Source organism: Numida meleagris, chromosome 9 (assembly GCF_002078875.1).
Source record: "Numida meleagris isolate 19003 breed g44 Domestic line chromosome 9, NumMel1.0, whole genome shotgun sequence".
NCBI classification, from domain to species: Eukaryota; Metazoa; Chordata; class Aves; order Galliformes; family Numididae; genus Numida; species Numida meleagris.
This window is the reverse complement of record NC_034417.1, coordinates 8,736,854-8,758,794: the sequence shown is the minus strand read 5'-3', so window position 1 is coordinate 8,758,794 and position 21,941 is coordinate 8,736,854. Positions and strand designations below refer to the sequence as shown.

Here is a 21,941-nt window from a genome sequence, read left to right as displayed (position 1 = left end):
CACCATCTTCACAGAGCAAAGAGTTATTATGGAAATGCCTGTGCTATAATTCCACAAATAAACTTGTTGGCCTTTGTAGAGCAGTTCTTTCCTCTTGTGTCATAGGCCTTTCTATTACTTTTGTCTTCCTGCAGCACCAGCCCTGGCCCAGTGGGCACTTGGCCCCAGTGCCTTTCTGAGTCCCAGCATTCTGAGATGCTTCTGATTCGATCTAACTTAGCTCAGCTGCTGTTGCATGTCAGGATATGCTAGTTCTCCTTTCCCTCATCTCTCAAAAAACAGGCTTCTATGCTGTAATTTGTAAAATACACCTAGTCCAAGCGTTCTCTAATTCAAACTGCATTTTAATCTAAACGGCTTTGTTGAGATCATTGAAGCGATTACAGCTCACTCTGGAGCCCTGCAATTATCTCAGCATTATATTTGCCACTCAGTGCAACCCACACGACAGTTACAAGCGCAGCATGCAGAGAGCATGCTACAGCGAACGGCCTGCAGCACAGCCTGCAGCTCAGCGATGAGAAGCCAACGGCCTTCCCATCAGCCAGCCTCACTTGGCAAGGAGAAAAGCTACAGAAAACAATACTACAAGTGCTAACAGTTTTGGTTCTTTTTTCTGGAAAAAAATAAGGGTGGGAGGCTTTAACGCAAACTAAGGAGCAAGCAACTGCTGCTCAGAGCAGGGGGACATTGGCACTGATCCACAAAAACGCGCACCTCTGTTGCAGGAGAGATCCTCAGACAAAAGCTCCCCTCAAGGCCTACATTCAACAGAGACCCAGAACACCATCCCAAGGCTCAGCAATGCTGCAGGGATCATCTCCCCAGCCATGAGGACCTTTGGCTCATGCTATGGAGCGCTCAGGTCTTCCTATTACAGCAAAGACAAAAACAGATGGGAAGGGGGAAGAGTGGCTTGGGAATTTTTCTAGGGTTTTTTCCCCTTGAGCCAGTGGGTCTGCACGCAGTTACACGCTCTTCTGCTATGCAGCAGCCAGAATGAAACACAGACATCTTGTAAGAGCAAAAGTGCACCAAACCCAAAGCACAGCAGAACACACCAGCAGGTGGCTGCCTGCAGGACCGCACATGTGTTTTGATGGAGTGCATATTACACATCTTGATTTGAAGAGATGAGGGGCACAAGTGGACAATCTCGTCACATGCTGTTAAAATACACATCATGTCGCTCAGTCAAATCTGATGAGCACAATAAAATTTGTTTGTTCCATACATGTCACTTAATCACAGAGGGGTGGCACATGTAGCTGCCACTGTCACAGCTATGCAACTCCACCAACAGCAAACAGTTTAACAGCTTTCAAGCCCTGCCAGGATCCGAACCTCCTCTTCTCCAATTTTATTTGTGAGTCACTCAGAGAATCATAGAAACATTAAGGTTGGAAAGACCACTAAGATCACCTAGTCCAACCATCAACCCATGCCCACCATGTACCTCAGTGCCACATTTACCCTTTCCTTGAACACCTCCAGGGATGGTGACTCCATCACCTCCCAGGGCAGCCTGTGCCAATGCCTCACAGCTCTTTCTGAGAAGAAATTGTTCCTAATATCCAATTTGAATCTTCCCTGGCACAACTTGAAGCCATCAACTCTTGTCCTATCTCTGTTACCTGGAAGCGGCAGCTGACTTCCACCTTGCCACAGCCTCCTTTCACGGAGTTGTAGAGAGCCATGAAATGTCCCCTGCACCTCCTCTCCCCAGACTGACCCATCCCAGTTCCCCCTCAGCCGTTGCCCATAAGATCTGTGCTCCAGATCCTTCACAGCTTTGTTACCCTTCTCTGGACACACTCCAGGGCCTCAGTGTCTTTCTTGTAGTGAGGGGCCCAAACTGAACACAACGCTCAAGGTGCAGCCTCACCAATGCCAGTGCACAGGGACGATCACCTCCAGCTCCTGCTGGCTGCACTCTCTCTGACACAAGCCAGGATGCCGTTGGCCTTCTTGGCCACCTGGGCACACTGCTGGCCCACGTTCTGTGACTGAAATGCAGGCACTTGGTCTTGCTGAAGCGTATACGGTTGGCCTCAGCCCAGCGATCCCTCTGGATCCCTCTGTAGGACCTTCCTACCCCCAGGCAGATCGACGCTTGCCCCCAACTTGGTGTCATCTGCCAGCTTACCGAGGGCGCGCTCAATCCCCTCATCAACAAAGACATCGCCCGGGGCTGCTCTAAGCATCAGACCGAACCACGTGAGCGCACGTGGCGCGCCGCCCTACCGGCACCATGGAGTAGGTGAGCATCATCAGCATCTCCTCGCTCTCGGCGCGCACGTGCCCGCGGCGGCTCCTCCTGCTGCGGGCGGGGGCCGGGTGGCCGGGCCCGGCTGCTCCCAGCGGGTCCCGCACGGAGCCGTTGGCCGCGGGGATCCGCGCCGCCTCCAGCTCCCGCAGCGCCGCGCTCAGCTCCCGCCACTGCGCCAGCAGGAACAGCGTCCCCGCCGCGCTGAGCGCCGACAGCAGCCCCACGGCGGCCAGCACGCAGCGCAGAGCCCGGCCGCCCGCCTCCATCGTGCCGCGGCCGAACGGCTGTGCCCGGCGGGAGGGATTTATGGTCCCCGGAGCCGTGGGTCGCGGGATGGGCGGGGGGGAGTGGCGGCCGCCCGGTAAGGGATAGCACTGAGTAAAACAAAGCTCCCCTTCACGTACAGCATCATAAAGATCGGAAAAGATCGCTAAGATCATCTAGTCCAACCGTCAACCCATCCTCACCGTGCCCACTAGCCACGTCCCTCGGTGCCGCTTTTACCCTTGCCTTGAACACCTCCAGGGACAGACTCCACCGCCTCCCTGGGCAGCCTGTTCCAGTGCCCAGCCACTCTTTTTGAGAAGAAATTGTGCCTAATACCCGACCCGAGCACACACTGCCATGCTGCTATCCCAGGGGTCACTAAGAACACACATCATGCACCAGCAACACTACCTGCCGCTTCAGAAGTTCAAGCGTGGATGAAAATTTCCCCAGAGTCTCCCTGCCAACCCCTGTGAGCCACTGGATATCTTTGATAGCATAAATTCTGCTCCTAAGTAATTCATAGTAAAGATAAGAAAGTGAATTATATTGTACTTAACTGTTGTGAGGAACATCAGGGTTTGACTGAATGCGAAGACACCACGAAGGTCATGAAACTTACAGAGCTGGTTCACTGCAGACTCCTGTAACCGGGCCGGGACATTCTGACACCATTCCAGCTATACCACTGACCTGCAATGCAGGCTAACCCCACAGTGCACTAAAGCATGAACTGTGAAGTCAAATCAAACTTGAATTTAACAGATGTAATTCTGTTCCAGCCCATTAAATACAGCAGAGATACCAAGACAGGAAAATACCTCCATTACGTTACAGTTCTCATCTCTCTGAAATAAAAGAAACACGACAAAAAGCCTTGGTGTCCTCAAGCATCACTCTGGAAACTGTTTTCTTGTTAATCTATTGCGATGGGTTTAGGTAGAGCAAGATAAAAGTAGAGCGGATAAAAGCATTGTTCCATCTCATTCTATAATGACACATGAGACAAGAAAATTATCACATGTCCAAAGGAGTAGGGCTCTCCAACATCTCTCAAAGATGGATCAGCACCATGCAGTCTTAACAATCTCCTCTCACTTGCGTTGCAATACAGAATAACAGAGAGCTCTTTGGTAGCTCACATTGAAAATAATCTGCTTTACAATTTAGGAACAGGTCGCACCATCTCAAACCCATTGTGCTCAACTTCTTCCATGGCACAATGCATTTTTCAGCTTTATTCTATAAAACAGAATCAGGAATCTAATCCCTTGATTAATTGGTATTTTCAGAAATGGTTACAATCCTTAAAACTTAATTTGGCTATTGAAAAAACAACAACCCGATGGGGATGGAACTGCGGCACATATGAAGCACATATTTAAGTTTTGTTTCTATTAAACATGTGGGGGGGGGGAGGGGAGGGAAGAAATACAACCTTACGTAGAACTTCTGAGAAGTCATTATGAGCTAAGCAAGCTTTGTTCATCATGTCACAGATATTATAAAACTGGTTAGAATCTATCATAACAGCAAACTAAAGCATCTTTCTGTCTGAGAACATAAATAGAACCATGCTTCATCTGAATGCCTCCACATCTCCTTATTCTCTACTACTCCCACTTCAGGGCTCTGATTTTACATCTCCCTATAAGTCTCCCATTCCTGTACAACACACCCGAAGTTTTGGTCCATTCCCTGTCACCAGCTGCAGCACAGCCCCATTCTTGTTGCCTCTGTTCCTTCTCCATGATGAAAAGCAAAGGTCCCAGTGGCAGACTGGTGAACAGCAAAGCAGAGCGGAGGCTTGGGAATTCTGCTGATAAAACCTGAAAAAACACACTCAGTAGCAATCTAAACCAACATAAGAAAACGATTAGTCCTTCTATCCATTTGGTCTTTTTTTCCAGGTAGGTCAGATAGATGCCAACAAGCAGCAGCTCAGTTATTTTCTGGCGCTTCAAGAAGTTGTTTTTCTTAAAGCATGCCCTACTGCACGTGTGCATCATACCTGGTGTGCAGGGAAGCATGGCATATGGCAATGTAGCAATGATGTACACCAGCCTGACTTATGTGGGAAGAAGAATGAAACTACCAATGTATCGCATGCAGACTGCAGGTACAACATCACATTTATTCTTTGCACAACTCCAGCTCAGTCACACAGCTGAAATGAATTGTTAGAAGATAACACATTGCTTTACCACATGAGATATTTTTGTATCCAAATTACACGCTCTGTGTATAATGAAGAATATCACTTGATTATTCTGAGGCAGACAGTGTATTCAGAGGGTGTCACACTGAAATAATGCTCCCACTGATGTCTCACTTTGCAAAAATTGTCATAACTGAAATCTCATCTCTTTAGGCAGCTCTCCCAGGATGAAGCACACTGCAGATTGGCACGTTGCTTCCACTTGAATAACTAATGCTGAACGATGGACTGAACGCTGAGGGTGATACTCTATTAGAAAGATAACCAAACTTCCTCTAATTATGCCACTGAAATGAAGCTAAAACAGAGCATAATCTTTATGAGCACTATTAGAAAGAAGTCAACCTCTTTCCCTGATCTACTTAACACAAGAAAAAAAAATCTTTAATAGCTTTTGTGGCCTCGCGTGACAACAGACAGATTGTATCAAATCCTCTTCTTCTCAGGAAATATGATATAGGTTTAATATATTTGTTTTAGGATTCTGAATCTACTCCGTAAACCTACAAAGCAGGAGGGGAAGATTGCTCTTTGAACTCCAACTCATGGGTAGTTATGCTTTTCAGTAAAGTTCCCGCTTTGCACTGAGACATGGACACTGGTAACTGCTGCAGCTGTGTGTCCAGCACAGATATATTCAAGAAGGCCAGCAACATCACAAGCTATAGAAGCCCTTTTCTCTTCATCTCTGCTATCACAGCTCAAGTAATGCCACATGTTGGCAGCCAAGCAGCTGCAGAGTTCCTCCGTTCAAACCACAGTTGCAATTCAGTATTGGCACTGAAGCTAACATTGTTTCACTGTAGCACCCAGACTCCCCGCCAAACTTCATGGTTAACCTTGTCCCACGGAATAGCTCCAGGCTCTCATCAGCAACAGCCCCCAGAATGCATTCCGCTCAGATTCTGCACGTACATTCCACACACATTGTAGCATACTGGATACGCAAGCTTCCCTTTAAAGGAGGGGTTGAAATGAAAAAAGAACGAAGAAGTTATTTTTACGAGTAAGAGGAAAATGAATTCTTCATAAAATAGTAGATAGAATCATATTCATGGTATAACCCCCAATACCACCATGATAGAGGGGCTGGATTAGATTTTAAAGGTTCATTCCAACCCAAACTATTCTATGACTGTAAGTGAAATTAAGAACAAATTGAAGAATAAATAATATTTAATTAGAGAAGGCTCGCAATTTGAAGATGCATTTTATGTTTAAAAACAAGCTGCATGGAAAGGTTAGGAATTGCCAGATGATTCTTAAATTACTAGCTAAAAAAGCTGGATCTATAACCTAACCCCTTTAAGCTTCTGCTGTGCCTTTCAGAGGCACAAGGATATAAAGGTCTTTAAGGCATCAGCAACACATACCTTAAGAAGATGCCCTGATTTTAGGCAACTTCTACTTAATACAGAGTTGTAAAAATAAATACATTCATGCAAAGGATACGTGGTATATAATAGAATATCTGGACAATGATCAAAGCAAACTAAGAGGCAATGAAAATCAACTTCTTACTAGGTCAGCCAAGCTGACGTTTAAAATCCAGAACAAAATCCACAAATCTCTGCAAGCAGTGCAGCACAGAGGGCATTACCCAATGGTGTTAGCAACACAGCTCACTGCCACGCAACAACCATTCATAATCTCAGAGGATCATGCCTTAGAGATGCATGATTCGTGCATTGGCAGCTAAAGACGACTTTTCCAGGAAAGCGCTCAGAACTCTTAATGTGATAAGTATGTGATAAAGATCAAAGCTGAATCACAGAGAAGATGACTTTAGGAGAAAAGTCACATAGAACAATTCAAGCACAACTGATACAATTGCTCATTGATAGTTTAAACTAGAGGAATAAAAGCAACAGAACAAACACATGACGAATGGTAAGTGACTCAACAGATTTATCACATCCTTGTTGCAGCACTGCAATCTGAAGGCAATAAATACTACTGGAGAGATCCAGGAATTAAATACTGAATATTTATTACCAAATAAATTGTCAAACCCAACTTTTGTCTAGGTTGAAAGCAACTCACAAAACAATGTCAGGTAAAGGTAAATAATGCAACTCCCAACAATAACTCCAGTTCTGAGTTGCACGCTATGGGCGCTCACCTCACCCACTTCCCAAGGATTTGTCAAGGAAGCAGTGTGGCTACCACGGTGACCTAAGGATATCAGATTAAAGGAAGAAAAATAGCTGCAAATGAAGCAGAGCAGCCTTAAAGCTTCCTCTTTTCTTCAGAGATTTCCTTTCCGTGCTACATTGGATGTGCATTGCATCCATCCCTCTGACTTCTGAGCATCATACACAGTGCAATCTTAGCAAGAGCTGATTACAGCTGTCTGTACCTATTACTAATTTTTCACTCAAAGGTCTGAACACGATCAGTGTTCTTCATAGCTTCCTCACAACGTTTGGTCATTCATTTTATCTACCATTATGATCCACTGGAAATTAAAACCACATTTACCCATTTAAGCACTTACTCATTGGATGTATTTCTATACATGCTGTAAGCATACACCCTAAGATTCCTTATAAAGCCAAGAGAGATAAATAGCACTACATGGCTTAGCAAACTTATTCAGACATGGGGGCTGAGTTGCCAAGCAGACTTCCACCTGTGGAACAAGATGAACCCCATTCCAGGAATGATTGCTTTCTCTCTCCTGCTAATAAAGTGAGCTCAGACAAATGTATCTGAAGTTAAGGACAATGTACCCGCAGCAATATTACCTCTCCGGGAGCCTGGGATATTAGGATAGATCTTATTCAGACACATTTCATAAAAGATCATCTCTGTTTCAAAGGTTTTATAACCTCATCTGCAGGCAGCACACAACAGGAGTGGGAAACATGAAGAGAAGACAGAGGTGGAGCGCTTCATGGGGTTTTTATTCTTAGATTTATTACACTTCAAGGAGTTTTTAAGCATGAATCTTCCAAGCACACCATTTTCAGCTGCTCATGTAACTTAGGTACAGAACGTACACTCATAACATTATTTTGAATATTTTGCCTTGCTTTGGGAGAAACTGTGGAAGGCACCGAGTTTAGCTGGGGGAGGAGAGGGCACATCCCTGCCCCAGCCGCCCCTGTTACAAAGCCATGCACTTCTTCATTTTCAGAAGAAGAAAAACGCAGTCTGTGCAGATCTCGAAATGGCACACGGCTGCGACACAACATCCAAATTGTTCTGGGAATACAGGATGGAGGGGGCACTGGCAGAATGCTCAGTTCCTTTACAGGCATTGTGGCTCCTGCCCACGTCTACAGCAATTTGGCACATTCTGCGTCTGGGAAGAACCCTCTCGCATCGCACTGTCTGAATTTTTATTCCTGGTCTCCACAGAAAAAAAGAAACCGTCTGAAGATACCACAAAGCAATGAGAAATGCCACAAAGCATAACTTGAGGAGTGGAACTTCACTAAACAAGATCGAGTCAGAAAAACTTTTAAGAAAAAAGCAATTTAACAAAGTTTTGGATGTGCATGACAGGGCGGGTGCTGCACTGCCTCATGGGCACAGAGGTCTCCTCGTCAGCAGCCATTGGCTCTAAGAATATTCTCCATTGCAATCAGATGTGGTTCTGACAGCTACATTTTCTATTGCAGACAACAGAACGGCAGATTTGGGCAGCTGACCTCCAACTTCTCTGCTGTACAGCTTTTTCTACAGGAGTATCTTTTAGCCTATATTATGTAATACAGAGTTTCCATAGAAGAGGAACCAGAGAGCCAAGTGTAGGTATCAGTTGTCATTCAGAACCACACGTAAAATGGATGCATTTACGGTTAAACAAACAAATATGAACTACAGATTTAATCTCAGGATAAATATAGGAAGATGGCACAGCAACACAATTTAATTTGATTTCTACTCATGCATTACCATCATATTTTCCAGCCTACTGGCTGATCTGTAGGACATTCTAGAAACTCTACTCTGGACATCACAGCAAAATAGCTTAGAAACATTGGTAACTTACCATTCCTTTTTAGTTTTTGTCACTATGATATAAAAGTGCATCCTCTGTCCACTTCTGTTCCTCCTCCTAAATCAAGATTTGGATCTTTGTGTCAACAGTGACAAACAGAGCTAAAAAAAAAAAAAAAAAAAAAGTTCTTTGTTTTCCTTTTTTCCCCTCAGAAGCACTTTGTAAATCCCAAAGCGCTTTTTTATTACTTGTCCTTTATTGATTTCTTTTTCCTCCTCAAGGTGCATAAAGAGAAATTGCATCAGAAACATTCAGCCCTTCCAGCTGTTTCCTTGATTCCCCACCTTTATTAATGCATGGTTATTTTTGCACCAGCACTTGGAAAGTTTTGCATTGTTTCTGCATAAACTAGTTTTCATCAAAAAAATCCTATTTCTTACAAGCGTGCCCTATTTCTTACAAGCATGCCCTCCTTATAGTTTTTTTTTAATTCTTCTAAAAACAAAGCAACTCTACAAGATGCAACTGACTTTTTGCCTCATCAAACAGCATTACTGACACTCACCCAGGGCCTTGCATTTGCGTCCTGCACTTCACAACGAAAGCAACGTATATACAGGTATACAGACACTAGCAGTGAGCAGGTACATAAAGGAAGAATTTACGTTTCACTGTAGATCCTAAACATAATCACAGATGATTCAGAAGTCTGACCTTTGCAGGTTATGATAATTTCTGCTTTGTCTGCATTTCATAGGTTATTAGAAAGCACATAGATTAAGCATATTACCTCTCATAACTTTAAGATCCAAAATAATTCTAAAGATCACAGCATTTGGGAAATATTCTGAGTCACACAATGGATTCCCACAGAGCCCACAGCCAAAGAGCAATTTCAGTTGTTTGGTCCATAACCACACATAACTGTTTTGCTTTTGCCAGCAGCTCCTTCTGCAGACAACCACAACTATTACAGTGCTGCACAGTCTGAGGCTGTAATACTCCACCAAACACCTCACCATGCAGCATGTTTACTACATTCTACAAAACTGACTTCAGGCCCTACAAGGTGCGGGTAATACAGAAGCTTAGAACACAGAAGGGATTATTTCAACACAGAAGAGGGGAATTTCAACACAGGAGGGATTATTTTAAAGCAGAATTTCCAATCTGAAATTCCATGTAGCTTTAAGTTAGCTTCACTCACGTCCTTTATGGTTTACAATATTATTGTTTCTCCATAGACCACTTCAAAACATCTGCTTCTTCTGTTTGCCAAAACAGTGTAAACACAAAAAGAGGGAGAGAAGGGGAGGAGAGGGAAGGGAGAGGAGAGGAAAAAAGTAAAATGCATCACAGCATTTTAAGAGAAACTGATCGGTTACTCCATAACTTTGACAGATATATGCAAGAATTTATGTAGCAGTAAAACATGCTTTCTGAAAATCCATCTTCTTGCACAAGCAGCCAGTCCTACCCACAGAACCTACTTTTGCCAATCTGCCAGGCCTTCAAGCAGTGCAGGGCTGAGACAGAAGTTAGGCACCGAGAAAGTGCTCTGAACCCTGCCCACTTCAGAGCGTGTGCAGTCCGGGCCGCACTTAACAGAGCAATTGGTACCATTAGCAAAATAAGCAGCAGCACTTGAAGGAGCGCTTAAGAGGATTCAGAACAACCAGAAACGATTGGTCGCGTTTTCAGTTGATTACTTTGTACCTGCTTTATAAGCTAAACTTGAGTACTGCGTATTTCTGTCCTACTACAGAAATGCCTACAGTACCTTCAGTGCTGGAACTGTTCTGTTCCATAAGCACTCTTAAAACGTCTGCTTCCACTGCTGGGACTGCATGCATGAGAGGGTTGGCTACATTTTCCACTTAGCAAAAGTTTAACTTGTTTTTTTTTTGTTTGTTTATTTTTGTGGTGTTTTTCCTTTAAAAAAAAATAAAGAAAAAACTTTTGGTGGAAATCATCTCAAGTTGTTAAAAATGCTTAAAACTTCTTATAATTTATGCAAGTGACCACTGGAAAGGATTCTATGAGATGCAACAACAGTATGACAGAGTTCTCTTGCACTATAATAACCAAATAACAAAAATTTGCCTGAGAAAGTCAGGAGTGCTTTCCTGCAAGCAGCACCAAAAGACAGCAGGCTGGTTCAAGCTGCTGAAGGGATAAGGTGGGGGTCCAGGGTGGCCCTAATGGACCAGTGTCTCCTACCATGCCTGGAGGGATCCCAAAGAGTAGGAGAGCAGTGCCGGCCCCCTACAGAACACAGTGCTTATCTGGCTGAACAGCAAGGCCCTAGATCTCAGGAGTCCTGCACGGTTCCAGCCTTTCCTATCTTTCTCCTTTAAAAACAGGCCAAGCGGCTGGAATTGAAGTACAAAGCAAGCTCAGAGAGGCAGATAACCCCAAACTTCAGCTCCTTATGAATAACAAGAAATACTTGGAGAGCATGAACATTACTTCAAAGGAATTAAAACAGGGGAAAATGGTTTAAGTTCCACAGAATGTACTCTGTCTTCCTTGGTCCTTTCAAGTTCAAGCTCTCAATCAGTTTTATATTGGGCAAAGATTAAAAAAAAATCTGAGACAGTCCTCCCTAGTTCCTGCACATCCAGAAAGGGCGAAGCTTTGGTGCACCTCTCCCTTTTCCTGGCCAGCTGCAATACCAACTCAGGAGTAGGAAAAAAGTAGCTAAATTGAACAGCTAACAAGCTGCAAGAAACTGTAGATGCCCAGAAAGTAGATTTAAAGTTTCTTTCAGGTGACACATCCATGACCTGTTCCTGTAATACTTCATTACAACTGCTTCTGCGTGCGACCAGAACACATCGTCCCCATCTTCACAATCAGCTGCACTTCTTGAATTAACAAGTGTAAGTCTACCACAGTCTGAAGATCTGAACTTATGGATATTTTTCTCCTATTAGTCTCTCAGCATATTGTTAACTCTTTGCATTTTGACTTATGATGGCTGCTTTTTAATGCTTTTTTTTTAATCAATCTTATGTGGACAGAATGAGAAGAGTGATTTAGGAGGGAGTTACTGAAAAAGTGCAGCTTAAATTTTTACAAGGTTTACATCCTCTTAACAGGCAAGAGCAGTGCTTGGTATAAGCTATCTAGTGTTTATTTCAAAAGGCAATAGTAACATAATCCTGCAATAATATTTTTTTTGCCCAGTGCATCCACTTGGCCATACCTCGTGCAGGTAGACAGTTCTTGTGTAACAGCATTCTGATGTTTACACGCTGCCACAGCAAACGACATGTTTTGATCAGCAACTAAAATATCTATGCACCAAAGCCACCATCTGGTGTGTGCAGCCGCTCCTTTAGGCTTAGCAATACGGGTCTGGGGCAACGACAACCCTAAAAGAAAAGCTGAGCTAGCCCACTGCCCCTGGTGCAGGTACACACATATGTATTCTTCTCAGAAGGAATGGTTATGGTAAAGCTCAGAGCATACAAACACCAACAGAGACCAAATGCAAATGGCTCCTGAAGAGGCTGCAGTCAGCAATAGTACTTACTGGTGAGGTCTTTTTTTGCATTTGTTCCAGGCAGACACAATAAACAAAATACTCCAAAAAAACCAACAAGCCACCTTCAAGGTCATCATCTCTGAAGACTTGCGTCTATCTCAAGGCAGTACAGACAGAGACGCTTCTTGACTGCACTTGAAGGTACGATGAGCTTCTCCCAAAGCTTTCGTTCTTTTGGTATCCTTTAAACACTTTTAGAGAACTTAGGATCTGAGGACATATCGTGCTAGGGGAAGCATGTGGAAGACTGCTTTAACACTGCACTGAACACACAGCGGTTTGAACATGACATGTAATAATGCAGTAGCATCCACCCCATCTGCTCAGCCACTATGCACAGCAGCGTTACAGCACACTCATGCACAGATCTTCTCTTTGCCATTTAAACAGGCAGCAGTATGAGGTGGAAGCCAAACTTCTTCACCAAGTAGAGAACTTCACAGATTTACCATGAGATATCCCCAGAGCTTTTCCATTAGGCAGTAACAGATGAAGCATCTGAGTACACAGGTACCCACTGTAGTCTTAGCTCTATTAGTAGTATTTGACAATTAACTTGTTTAGAATAACAGGAAAACAATACATACGACAGGTTAAGAGAAAATGCCCAAGAAAAATGCCTCAATAAAAAAGAGTACATTGTCCTTCTTGCAGAGCCTACGAAAGACAGACAGCCACTACTGCAAACACATGGATGGTGGGGGGAAAGAGAGGGAAGTATTAAATCTGTATTTGCCTACTGCCAATACTCTGCACCTAGCCAATGGTTGTGGCCAATCTCTGAGGTGCAGCACTCAGCTAGATGGTTCTTCAGCCATGCACTTCCAGTCTGCATTCATACAGACGTCTTGGTCTCCTTCTACCCTGAATGATACATAGCAGATTAGGGACAGATTGGGAGAGATTTACTAGTGGCTATTCAGCCTTGCTGTAAGGACAGCATTTACCTCATGCCCTACTGACTGCAATAAGATCATCAGGCCTCAAAAAAAACCTAAGCCCTAAACCTTACCCTATCCGACTAGTTTCACAGCACTGAAAGTAGTAACTTTGAGCACAATAATTTTGTCTCTACTGATTTAACTGTTTTTTTCTATGCCGTTGCTAGATCTGATTTGATCTTTTTTTTTTAAAGCAACATCCCAAATGACTTCATCACATGAGCCACAGGGTCTCTGCAAGGATATGGACTCTCCTGCTCAACCACAGAGAGCATTTTGCATCCTCATTTTACAAAAGTCTATTGTAAAATATTTAGGAAAAAAGAAAAAAAGCCTTATTTTTATTGTATAAAACAGAACTTTGTTAATTCACTGAATGCCTACTCAGGCACTGAAGAATTTGCAGTATTTAACTATAGATCTTTGTAGTGAACAACAAGTCCAATCATTCTGGTTGCATTATACAGAGTTCCAAGAATTCTTTGGCTTGAAAGAACTGAAATCCATTTTCTCTGGCATATGGAAATAATATTTGATTTAAAGATATATCCCACAGAAGTCAGTCTTGACAAAACCCAGTTTAAATGTAAACAAGCATTTTTACATTATTTAACCTTTCTCATGCTCTCTTCATGACCAGTTAAACTGCCTTATTGCTGCTGAACTACAATTCATGCACAAATTCTTTTCGTCACTGAGTAGATATAAAGCTCTGACAGAAGGACACCCAACAAAACATTACCAAATGTTCCATTTTTAGAAAGGAGTCCTTTTGATTAAACAAATAATTATGATACAAGGAATCAATAATTCCATGTGTGGGAAACTGTCTAGAGCTTTGACTCCCTTAAAACTCAAGCAACTTATGCTAACAAAGAAAGAATTTATAATGGTTTCAACTTCCATATATTTACTTCTTTCTTTACCAAACACTTCATTCTGAGGCTTTTAAAAATAACATAAAGAGTTAGGTAGTTTATTCTTACTATTTGAATACATAATAAAGAATACCTAAGTGTATACGTGCTTCTAAATTGAGCTGATCTTTTTTTCTGTTGTTACTCTGATTTAGCAATATGAAAGCAGTGCCTTTCAGAGCACTTTTTCTAACAGTTGTGGTATTCTCTAATGCTACAGACAGACCTAATGTCTATAAAACAAATTAGCAAGTTCTACACAAGTTGTTTTTCTTAGCTACTAAAGCCAAAGCAACACTGCACTGAGTAAATCTGTTTAAAGGCACAGGAAAGAGCTGGAAACTTTCTATGGTAACTTTCTTATACTGGCACATAAAGCTCTTTTCATTTGGTATCCATGGAATAACCCATCCTCTTTAGAGCTGACCATTCATATTAGTTTGTCCCCATTAAAAATCTGTAAGAAATACACCATGAAATGGATCAAAATCAGCCTCAAGATCTAGTTCCTCCAAAACATAAATATCCCTAGTTTACAAGTAGTAAGAATATATAATTATCTTGTTAAAACAAAATTATATATATATATTAATGCCTGACTTCCTCTGAATTTTTAAGTAGGCTTAAAAATTGAAAACAGCTGTCATCTCCTTTGTAAATCAAAGAAAAAAATTGTAATAAACACTTCTAGAACATAAGATAATGATTGAACCCTAATGCACACCATTGTGACCAGCTCTAAATACAAGACACAATAGAATTGCTCACTGAAGTTCCGCCCATTTCTGCTTGTACTTTTGATTCCAGGAAAATTATACAGTGAAATGAGTCTGTAAACAAGTCTCTGCATAACAAATAGATATGGAAGGGTGTGTGTACACGGAAAATGAACAAGAGTTCAGTTTTCAGACTGCAATTATTTTGACTTCTGATTATGTAAGCTGTGTATCTTCAATGAGGTCGCAGTCATGCCGGAAGCATTTCCCAGTGAATTCAGTCCTTATTCTCCCAAAATGTCTGCATTCATTATTTATTTATTTATTTTAGAAAGGCTTCTCAGAAGAGATTTCACATTCATTAGAACTCTAGGCCTCTTCCAGCCTTCCCGAGTTAAAAATATTCTATCACTAGAACTACTGTGCATAAATCTTAAATACCTTTGTTCCAAATGAGATCATAGCCCCTTAGAAACAAGTCACTTCTACCCACTTGATGGGCTTTCTGAGTAAAAGTGCTAGGATTTATTTTACTTATTTCTCTTAAATGCTGATGCTAAAGCCTTGAATGAGTCCATAAAAAGAATGAAAACACCTTATGAGAAGTGTTTGTATTTGTGGCCTGACAGCAAGAGACAAGGATGAATAACATCTTAATGCCACTTGGTCTTGCTGAAAGCAGCCTGAGTAACTGGGCTTTCTTAACTTGGCAGCACTCAGCAAAAAGATGGTTTTGATCTATTTCACAAAACACTCCATTGGAAATCATAGAGGTATATATTCTTCTTCTCTTCTTTATAGAAGAGGCAGCTGAGTCAGAATTTGTCATAGCAGAAATTGAGACTCTCAGTTCAAACTTCTGTTGATATTTCAAAACGGTATCAGACACAAGTACCTTATTCATACTTCTGAGTTAGTCTCATCTTTTAATCACATCACCATTCTTTTCTATTGAACTTTGTTCATTATTTCTGTTTCCTGCAACTTCGTAATGCAGTTCTTAGAAACATTTGGATCTTCTTACACTACGTTTATGTTAAAGTTGACCAAGGCTACAGCGCTGCAGAGCAGAGAATCCAGCCTTCAGTAAGCATGTTAATTCTGAAGAGTAACTAGGCCAGCTGGGAATATAAAGGAAACAATCTACACACAAATATGGAGGATAAATATTACGACCTTCGTAGTGTCAGTGCAGGATTGTATCTCATGAAAGGTGATCTACAACATTGGCCATCACAACATCAGAATGAAATGCTTGAAGTTCTCTTCCTATCTATTGGAAATCATTAATAGATTCAAATGTGAAGGCAAAAAAAATAGTATCATTTCTAATAGGCACACCTTCGTTTAAATGCCACATCTATTTCCTTGGTATTGAAAGCCTTTAATTATGATTAAACTTTACTTTTCTGTTTTGCCATCCAGTCACAATTCTAATCAGCATTAGACATGTGCATCTCTATCGTTGGCAGCTGATACACTGAGCTGTAGAGGTAAAATTACAAAATTCTCTTTTCAATAGCAATGGCCCCTGATCTATTACAAAAAACAAACTTCCATCTCTAAGCAACTGATCTCTTAGCAACAAGAAGCACCTGCATAAAAGATGCCACAGAGAGTGATCACCAGAAAACCTACTCAGATCTTTAACAGAAGAACATCAGTAAGAAAGATAGCACTCTTCACTGGTAAAATCCAGAGGAGGATACAGGTAATTTTTTAATTCATATGCTGTTTTTTCTTCAGACTGTGTGACTAAGGCATTACAGAAATGTGTGTGTGGTTTTTTAATTTTATTTTTCTGGAGTAAGTATGCTTTCTGGAGCAGATTTGATACAACTTTCTGTAATTAACTTTGTATAGGTGACATGTTGTCAGTATCTACACAGACATTTTTGACTGGAAGATCTGCAGATTTTAAACCAAATTCTTGGCATTAAAATAACAAACTGTTAAACATGTGGTAATTTTTCTACAAAGTTTCTTTAAAAAAAAAAAGGCACAATGTTCTTGCAGAATAGTAATCCTTAGAAACTTTTCACTTCATTCAAACTTTCAAAGTGCTTCTATTACATCAAGTACTATAACTTTTTAGTTCTTTTAGGTGCAAACTCTGCTGATTTAAAAAAGAAAAGAGAAAACCTGTCCATTGTTTCTGTGGTCTCTGATTTCAGTCCACTCTGAAGTGAATTTTGCTCCATTCACTACACTTCATGTAAAGACGCAAAGCGTGACAAAGTTAAGGGACAATACACAGCAGAGAATGGATGCTGACAACTATTAAAGACAAATAGCAAGTTAACAGCTGGAGCTAACTTCTGAGACCGAATTTGGAAAAAACAGCATTCCCAAGTCTCACTGTCATAGGAGGTAAAAACTGAATTATTAGTGAAGTTTAAAAAAACCTTCAAGTGGAACAAGTCCGGAAATGTTTGTTCTGTGATGACTTGCTCTAGCTTGGTTAGTGCTTGCTGTGGGGAAGTGCTATTTTTCTTTAAGCTTCTACATCTTTGTTAATAATTTTTTCTGATGATGAAAGTTATCTGAAAGGAAAATGGTTTGAGAGTATTCATACATTCTTCTTAATCTTGTTTTTTTCCTCAGAAACATAGATAACTTCTCTTCCAGGTTAATTTACATACATTGATAGAATATTTGGTATTTCTAGCCAGAAGTCAAGAATTGAAGAGTTACTTTCCTTATGTGCCTGTCCCTTCTGTGCCAACTAACTTTCTGCTTATGTGGGTTAAAGTATATGCTAGCAATAGAGGTATCACAGCAGAGATGTAACTGTGGCACAAAGAGCTGCCTTCAATCAGCCAAATGACAAAGCCACCTGCCTAGTAGTGACAGCAAGCTGATAATAGTCATATGCAAAATAAAAAAAAAACCACCCCAAACAAAACCAACTCTTCACATAGGTCTACTTTTGCATTCTCATAACAGATCTGAGGGAACGCATGTTAGAGAAAACATTCTCTTGTCTAACTACAACTCATTTTCTGGTTTTGAGTACAGTCAGAGCTTCTGGTGTTCTAAGGAAACTTTTGAGGTAGAGGCAGTGATACAGAGCCTTACCAGCGCTGCAGAAGTTTGTTTCTCTCTGTACTTCTTTTTGATGGCACACGTGCACTGACACACTTATTCTGCCCCAGAAGATGTATGTTTCAGACAAAACTCTTTTACTGTCTAATGTGGGTAGTACTTTTCGTAGACATTATGTTGGTTCCTAAGCAACAATAATACCCGTTGTGAAAGGTACAAGAACTGGCAAGTTATTTTTCCAAATCATGTCAGACTGCAATTAAAAGCTCAGAGGAGGACATGGTCCAAGATTTAATTTCAGATCATTATTCTTCCGAAAGAAAAATCCCAATTCAAATAATTATAGATTGTTCAGAAAGCAGAAACGCTTATTGTACAGTCAATTGGGCAGCACAGAGAGTACCTTGCCTCACATGTTCACACTGTATAAATAGCTACAAGAAAATAGTACACATACTGTCCAGAAAGAGGGAGAGAACTCCTGAGCTGGATATGATTTGACCACATCTTTGCTGAAATCACAACAGCAAAAGCCCATTGCAGAAGCTTCAAATGGCTTCTCCACAACATCTACCCGCTAGGTGTGACGGAAATCAGCAACCGCACCAATTCTAGACCACTGACTCAAACCCTAGAAATTACTGAAAAAGGTAACTATAGGCAGTGCATTTGTTCCCTAATTGGAATATTTTAGCATAATTATACTTCTGTTGTTGTGCAAAAGAACTGACAAAAAAAGTAGGAGGCAGAGCCAAATAAGCAATAGTACTCTCAAAAGAACATCTAACTTTAAAAAAGTTGTTCTGCACATCCTAATTAGAAATGAAGCCACCTGTAGCAGCACAGGTGACATCTGGAGTCGCTGAAGCACGGCTTCAAAGCAAGTGAAAAAATGAATAAAAAAATATAATTGAAGATAAAGAATTTCAGGACAAGATTAACAAAGCATCAGATGACCAATGAATTGTGATGGAAATCTGTCATTCTCATTGCATCTGGAGAGAATTACAGCCTTAGGAGACCACAGAATATCAGGGAGCCATTTCTAGACATACGCGATCAGATGCTGACAGAATAATGTTACAACTCAGCTTACAAGGAGCAGTAAGCACTCTCCAGTTGAAAAACAGCCTTTAGTGTGTTCTTAATTTTAAACTCCACAGACTTTCAAGGGAACAAGACAATCCCCTGTATCAAGGTTTGCCCGTGTCATGTACATAGTAAATCTGGCAGCAACTATCCACTTCAGATCAATTCTTCAAAAGGAATGTAACCAAGCAACAAAAAGGTGTATTCATTTTAGTGGTTCTTAGAGTAAATTCCATGCAAATGTGACCACTTCTACAGTAGTTCTACAAATGACTTCTTGTTCTACAGCTCAGATGGTAATTTATTATTTTGCAATAAAATCCACCATTTGAAGGCAGTGTTAAAATAGTCACAGGAACCCCTTCGGCACGAGCTCTATTAAAGGAATCTGATGTGCAGTCAGAGACAGTTCTCATCCTATTGTAAGTGCTATATTCCCACTGAAATACCAATGCAGAGATACTCTGAGCCACTCTCCTGCTGACTATTGTACGCTGAGGGAACATCTGCAGAACAAATACAAGCAACCACTACTCAGCTAGCCAGACAATCTTCTGTTCATTAAATGCATGACAAAAGCTAAGCAGCTACTAAGCTACTAAGAAGTCTGAAGCTGTGCAGTCTGTATGAAATTGTCAGTCTTAACTGGGTGAAAACAGACGATATCTAGAATCAGCTTTTATTAAGAGAGGGAGGCTACAATGTTTTATTTGGAAAAATGAAGACTCACTAGAATTGTATAATCCAACAGTTATTTTTCTGTGAAGTTGGTCTATTTAAAATTTCACTTTTGCAAACTGTTTAGTTAAACTTTGTTTACTTCAGGTGCTGGTATGGGGCACTAATATTTGGAGATTCATGACAAGCAGCAGATTCTTCCCTACATCCTTCCTGACAGCTGAAATGCTGTTGAGAAGAGGATTCTAGGACTCGAGAATGGGTCTTCAAGAGTTTTCTGGTACACTTATGAGCTCCTTCTCAAAATTATTAGTAAATTTCAGCACTGATTCTATAAAATATTCTATATTCTGTTTTTCTATGAACTATATACACAGCTTGCCCTTCTTTCGACATAGCCATTAAGCACCAAGCTTTAGCTGGAAGGATGGGGATTAATATAGTTTTCACTTAGATACATGGACTTCTTTACTGGGGAACCCTGTCATCATTCATCAAAACATCTTTTGAAAAAAAGTGCTTAACAGAACCCAGAATTTTCTCACAGTATTTCACAGTCAAGTCTTAAAGATTCGTGATCTACAGGTCCCTCTGCTGGCAGGTGCTTCACAGCTATTAAGCTCTAAAATTGCCTGTATGCATATCCACTTACATCACAACAGCATTTCCTTACGAGCTTCTTTCCTCCCACTCTCTAACTTTAAAACCTTCCTTCCACTCATATAAGCAACAATCAGAACCAACAAAACCCTCTTATCAGACACATACCTCAACCAGCTGCAGGGAAAAGAAAACCACCCACAAAAGCTTTCAAGATCAAATAGGCAAGAATAGTGCAAGCTTCTTCCATGCACCACAGCTTTGTTCCATTTCTGCTTACTATCTAAGTTTTGTTACTGAATTTTTAGTTTTTATTGAGTGATTTTCTTCACAGAAAATGGGTATAAACAGGACAAGTACTTCAGCTGAAGTATTTGCAAGGTGATTTTTCCGTCGCCAAGCTGACTTCTCCAACAAAAAAATATTTGGAAATTCCAAACTTGGATCATATTTATTGAAATGGGGCAAAGAATTTCTCAGTACGAGAAGTGTCAGTTGCTTGTTTTAAAAACTAAAGGAGCCCCATTTTCTAATGCTTCGTGTGCTTCAGATAGGTTCCAGAGTATAAAATGGATCCAAATATAAGACAGTACCTTCACTACATTTCATTTACATGACAGTCAGATGCAGTATATAAGAATGATAAATCTATCAGTAAGATGTGCACTGATGTAGCTATCACACCACAGAGGTAAAAAAAAAAAAAAAAAAAAAAAAAAAAGACTATACTCTCACTAAATAATTGTAAAATGAAATCAGATCCAGAGAGAAAGTAATAAGGAAGTGATGTTATGTGCCTTAAGCGTAGCCATTTCTACATGCCATAAACCCAGTGAAAGGGATTAGATTAAAAAAGAGTATCTATGTATACACACAAGGCACAATTAAAATGGTAACAAATACTACTCAGTGTAATTTAAAGCTAGCATTTTCACATCATTCTGGAAACATTACCATTACTGTGTAACAGTAGTGGCGAAAATAACATATATTACGTGATTTAAAAAATGTTTCTGATTACAAAATCCTTGTTCAGAACATGCATGACAGTACCACAGCTGAACATGTACAGGAGATGTACGTATTGCAGGAGGGATACTGCTAGCTATTGGAATTGTGTGCACATTTGCATCACCAGGCATATCATATCTTGGTCAATGTGCATCACAAAAATACCAGAAGACTTTCATAGCAATTATCCAGAATACAGGAACATTACATACAGCTGCAAGATTTTGAGCCACTGTTGCTCCCTTCAGCATGGTTTGGTCTGTTCTGTAAACATTTTCCCTGAAAACACCAATTCCTCACTGTCTTGAAAGCACCTATCACATTCTCAGCATAGTTTAATACGACGATAGCATTCAGAGTTACTACAAAGTTAGCTGTGCTTTCATCTGCGAGACCAAATCACAAGATAAAAGAGAGAACACTTGCTGAAAGTAAGTCCAACAAAAACCTTCCTATTAAGGAACTATCTCACTGCTGGGAGGAACAAAGAAAACATTTTCCCTTTTCTTGTTAGAGCAGAATTAAAATGTTTTACTACCTTACTGGAGCAGACGCAAGCTGCATCTTTCTGTAGTTATGCAAGTTTTTCTCACTCATACTATCACATCCTCCTTCTTATATGTTGCAATTTAAAATCAAAAATTTGCAAAATACTTTCAAAGGAATCCTTCTGCTCCCCCCGTTACATCCC

At 40.8% G+C, this 21,941-nt stretch overlaps 1 protein-coding gene across 9 annotated transcripts in view; it reads right to left on the bottom strand.

The window, feature by feature from the left end:
- Positions 1-21,941, bottom strand: part of GLDN (gliomedin) — a 113,595-nt gene that overhangs the window by 14,245 nt on the left and 77,409 nt on the right. For 5 of the 9 annotated variants that reach the window (XM_021407298.1, XM_021407299.1, XM_021407297.1 and 2 more), the window contains one exon: positions 8,755-8,864. The exons of 2 other annotated variants lie outside the window; for them this stretch is intronic. In XM_021407298.1, the coding sequence (XP_021262973.1) occupies positions 8,755-8,757 (3 nt within the window). In that variant the 5' untranslated portion in view covers positions 8,758-8,864. Of the gene's footprint in view, positions 1-2,244; positions 2,561-8,754; positions 8,865-17,905; positions 18,054-21,941 lie in introns of those variants that run through there. 2 more of the 9 variants (XM_021407301.1, XM_021407295.1) reach the window with 2 other exon arrangements.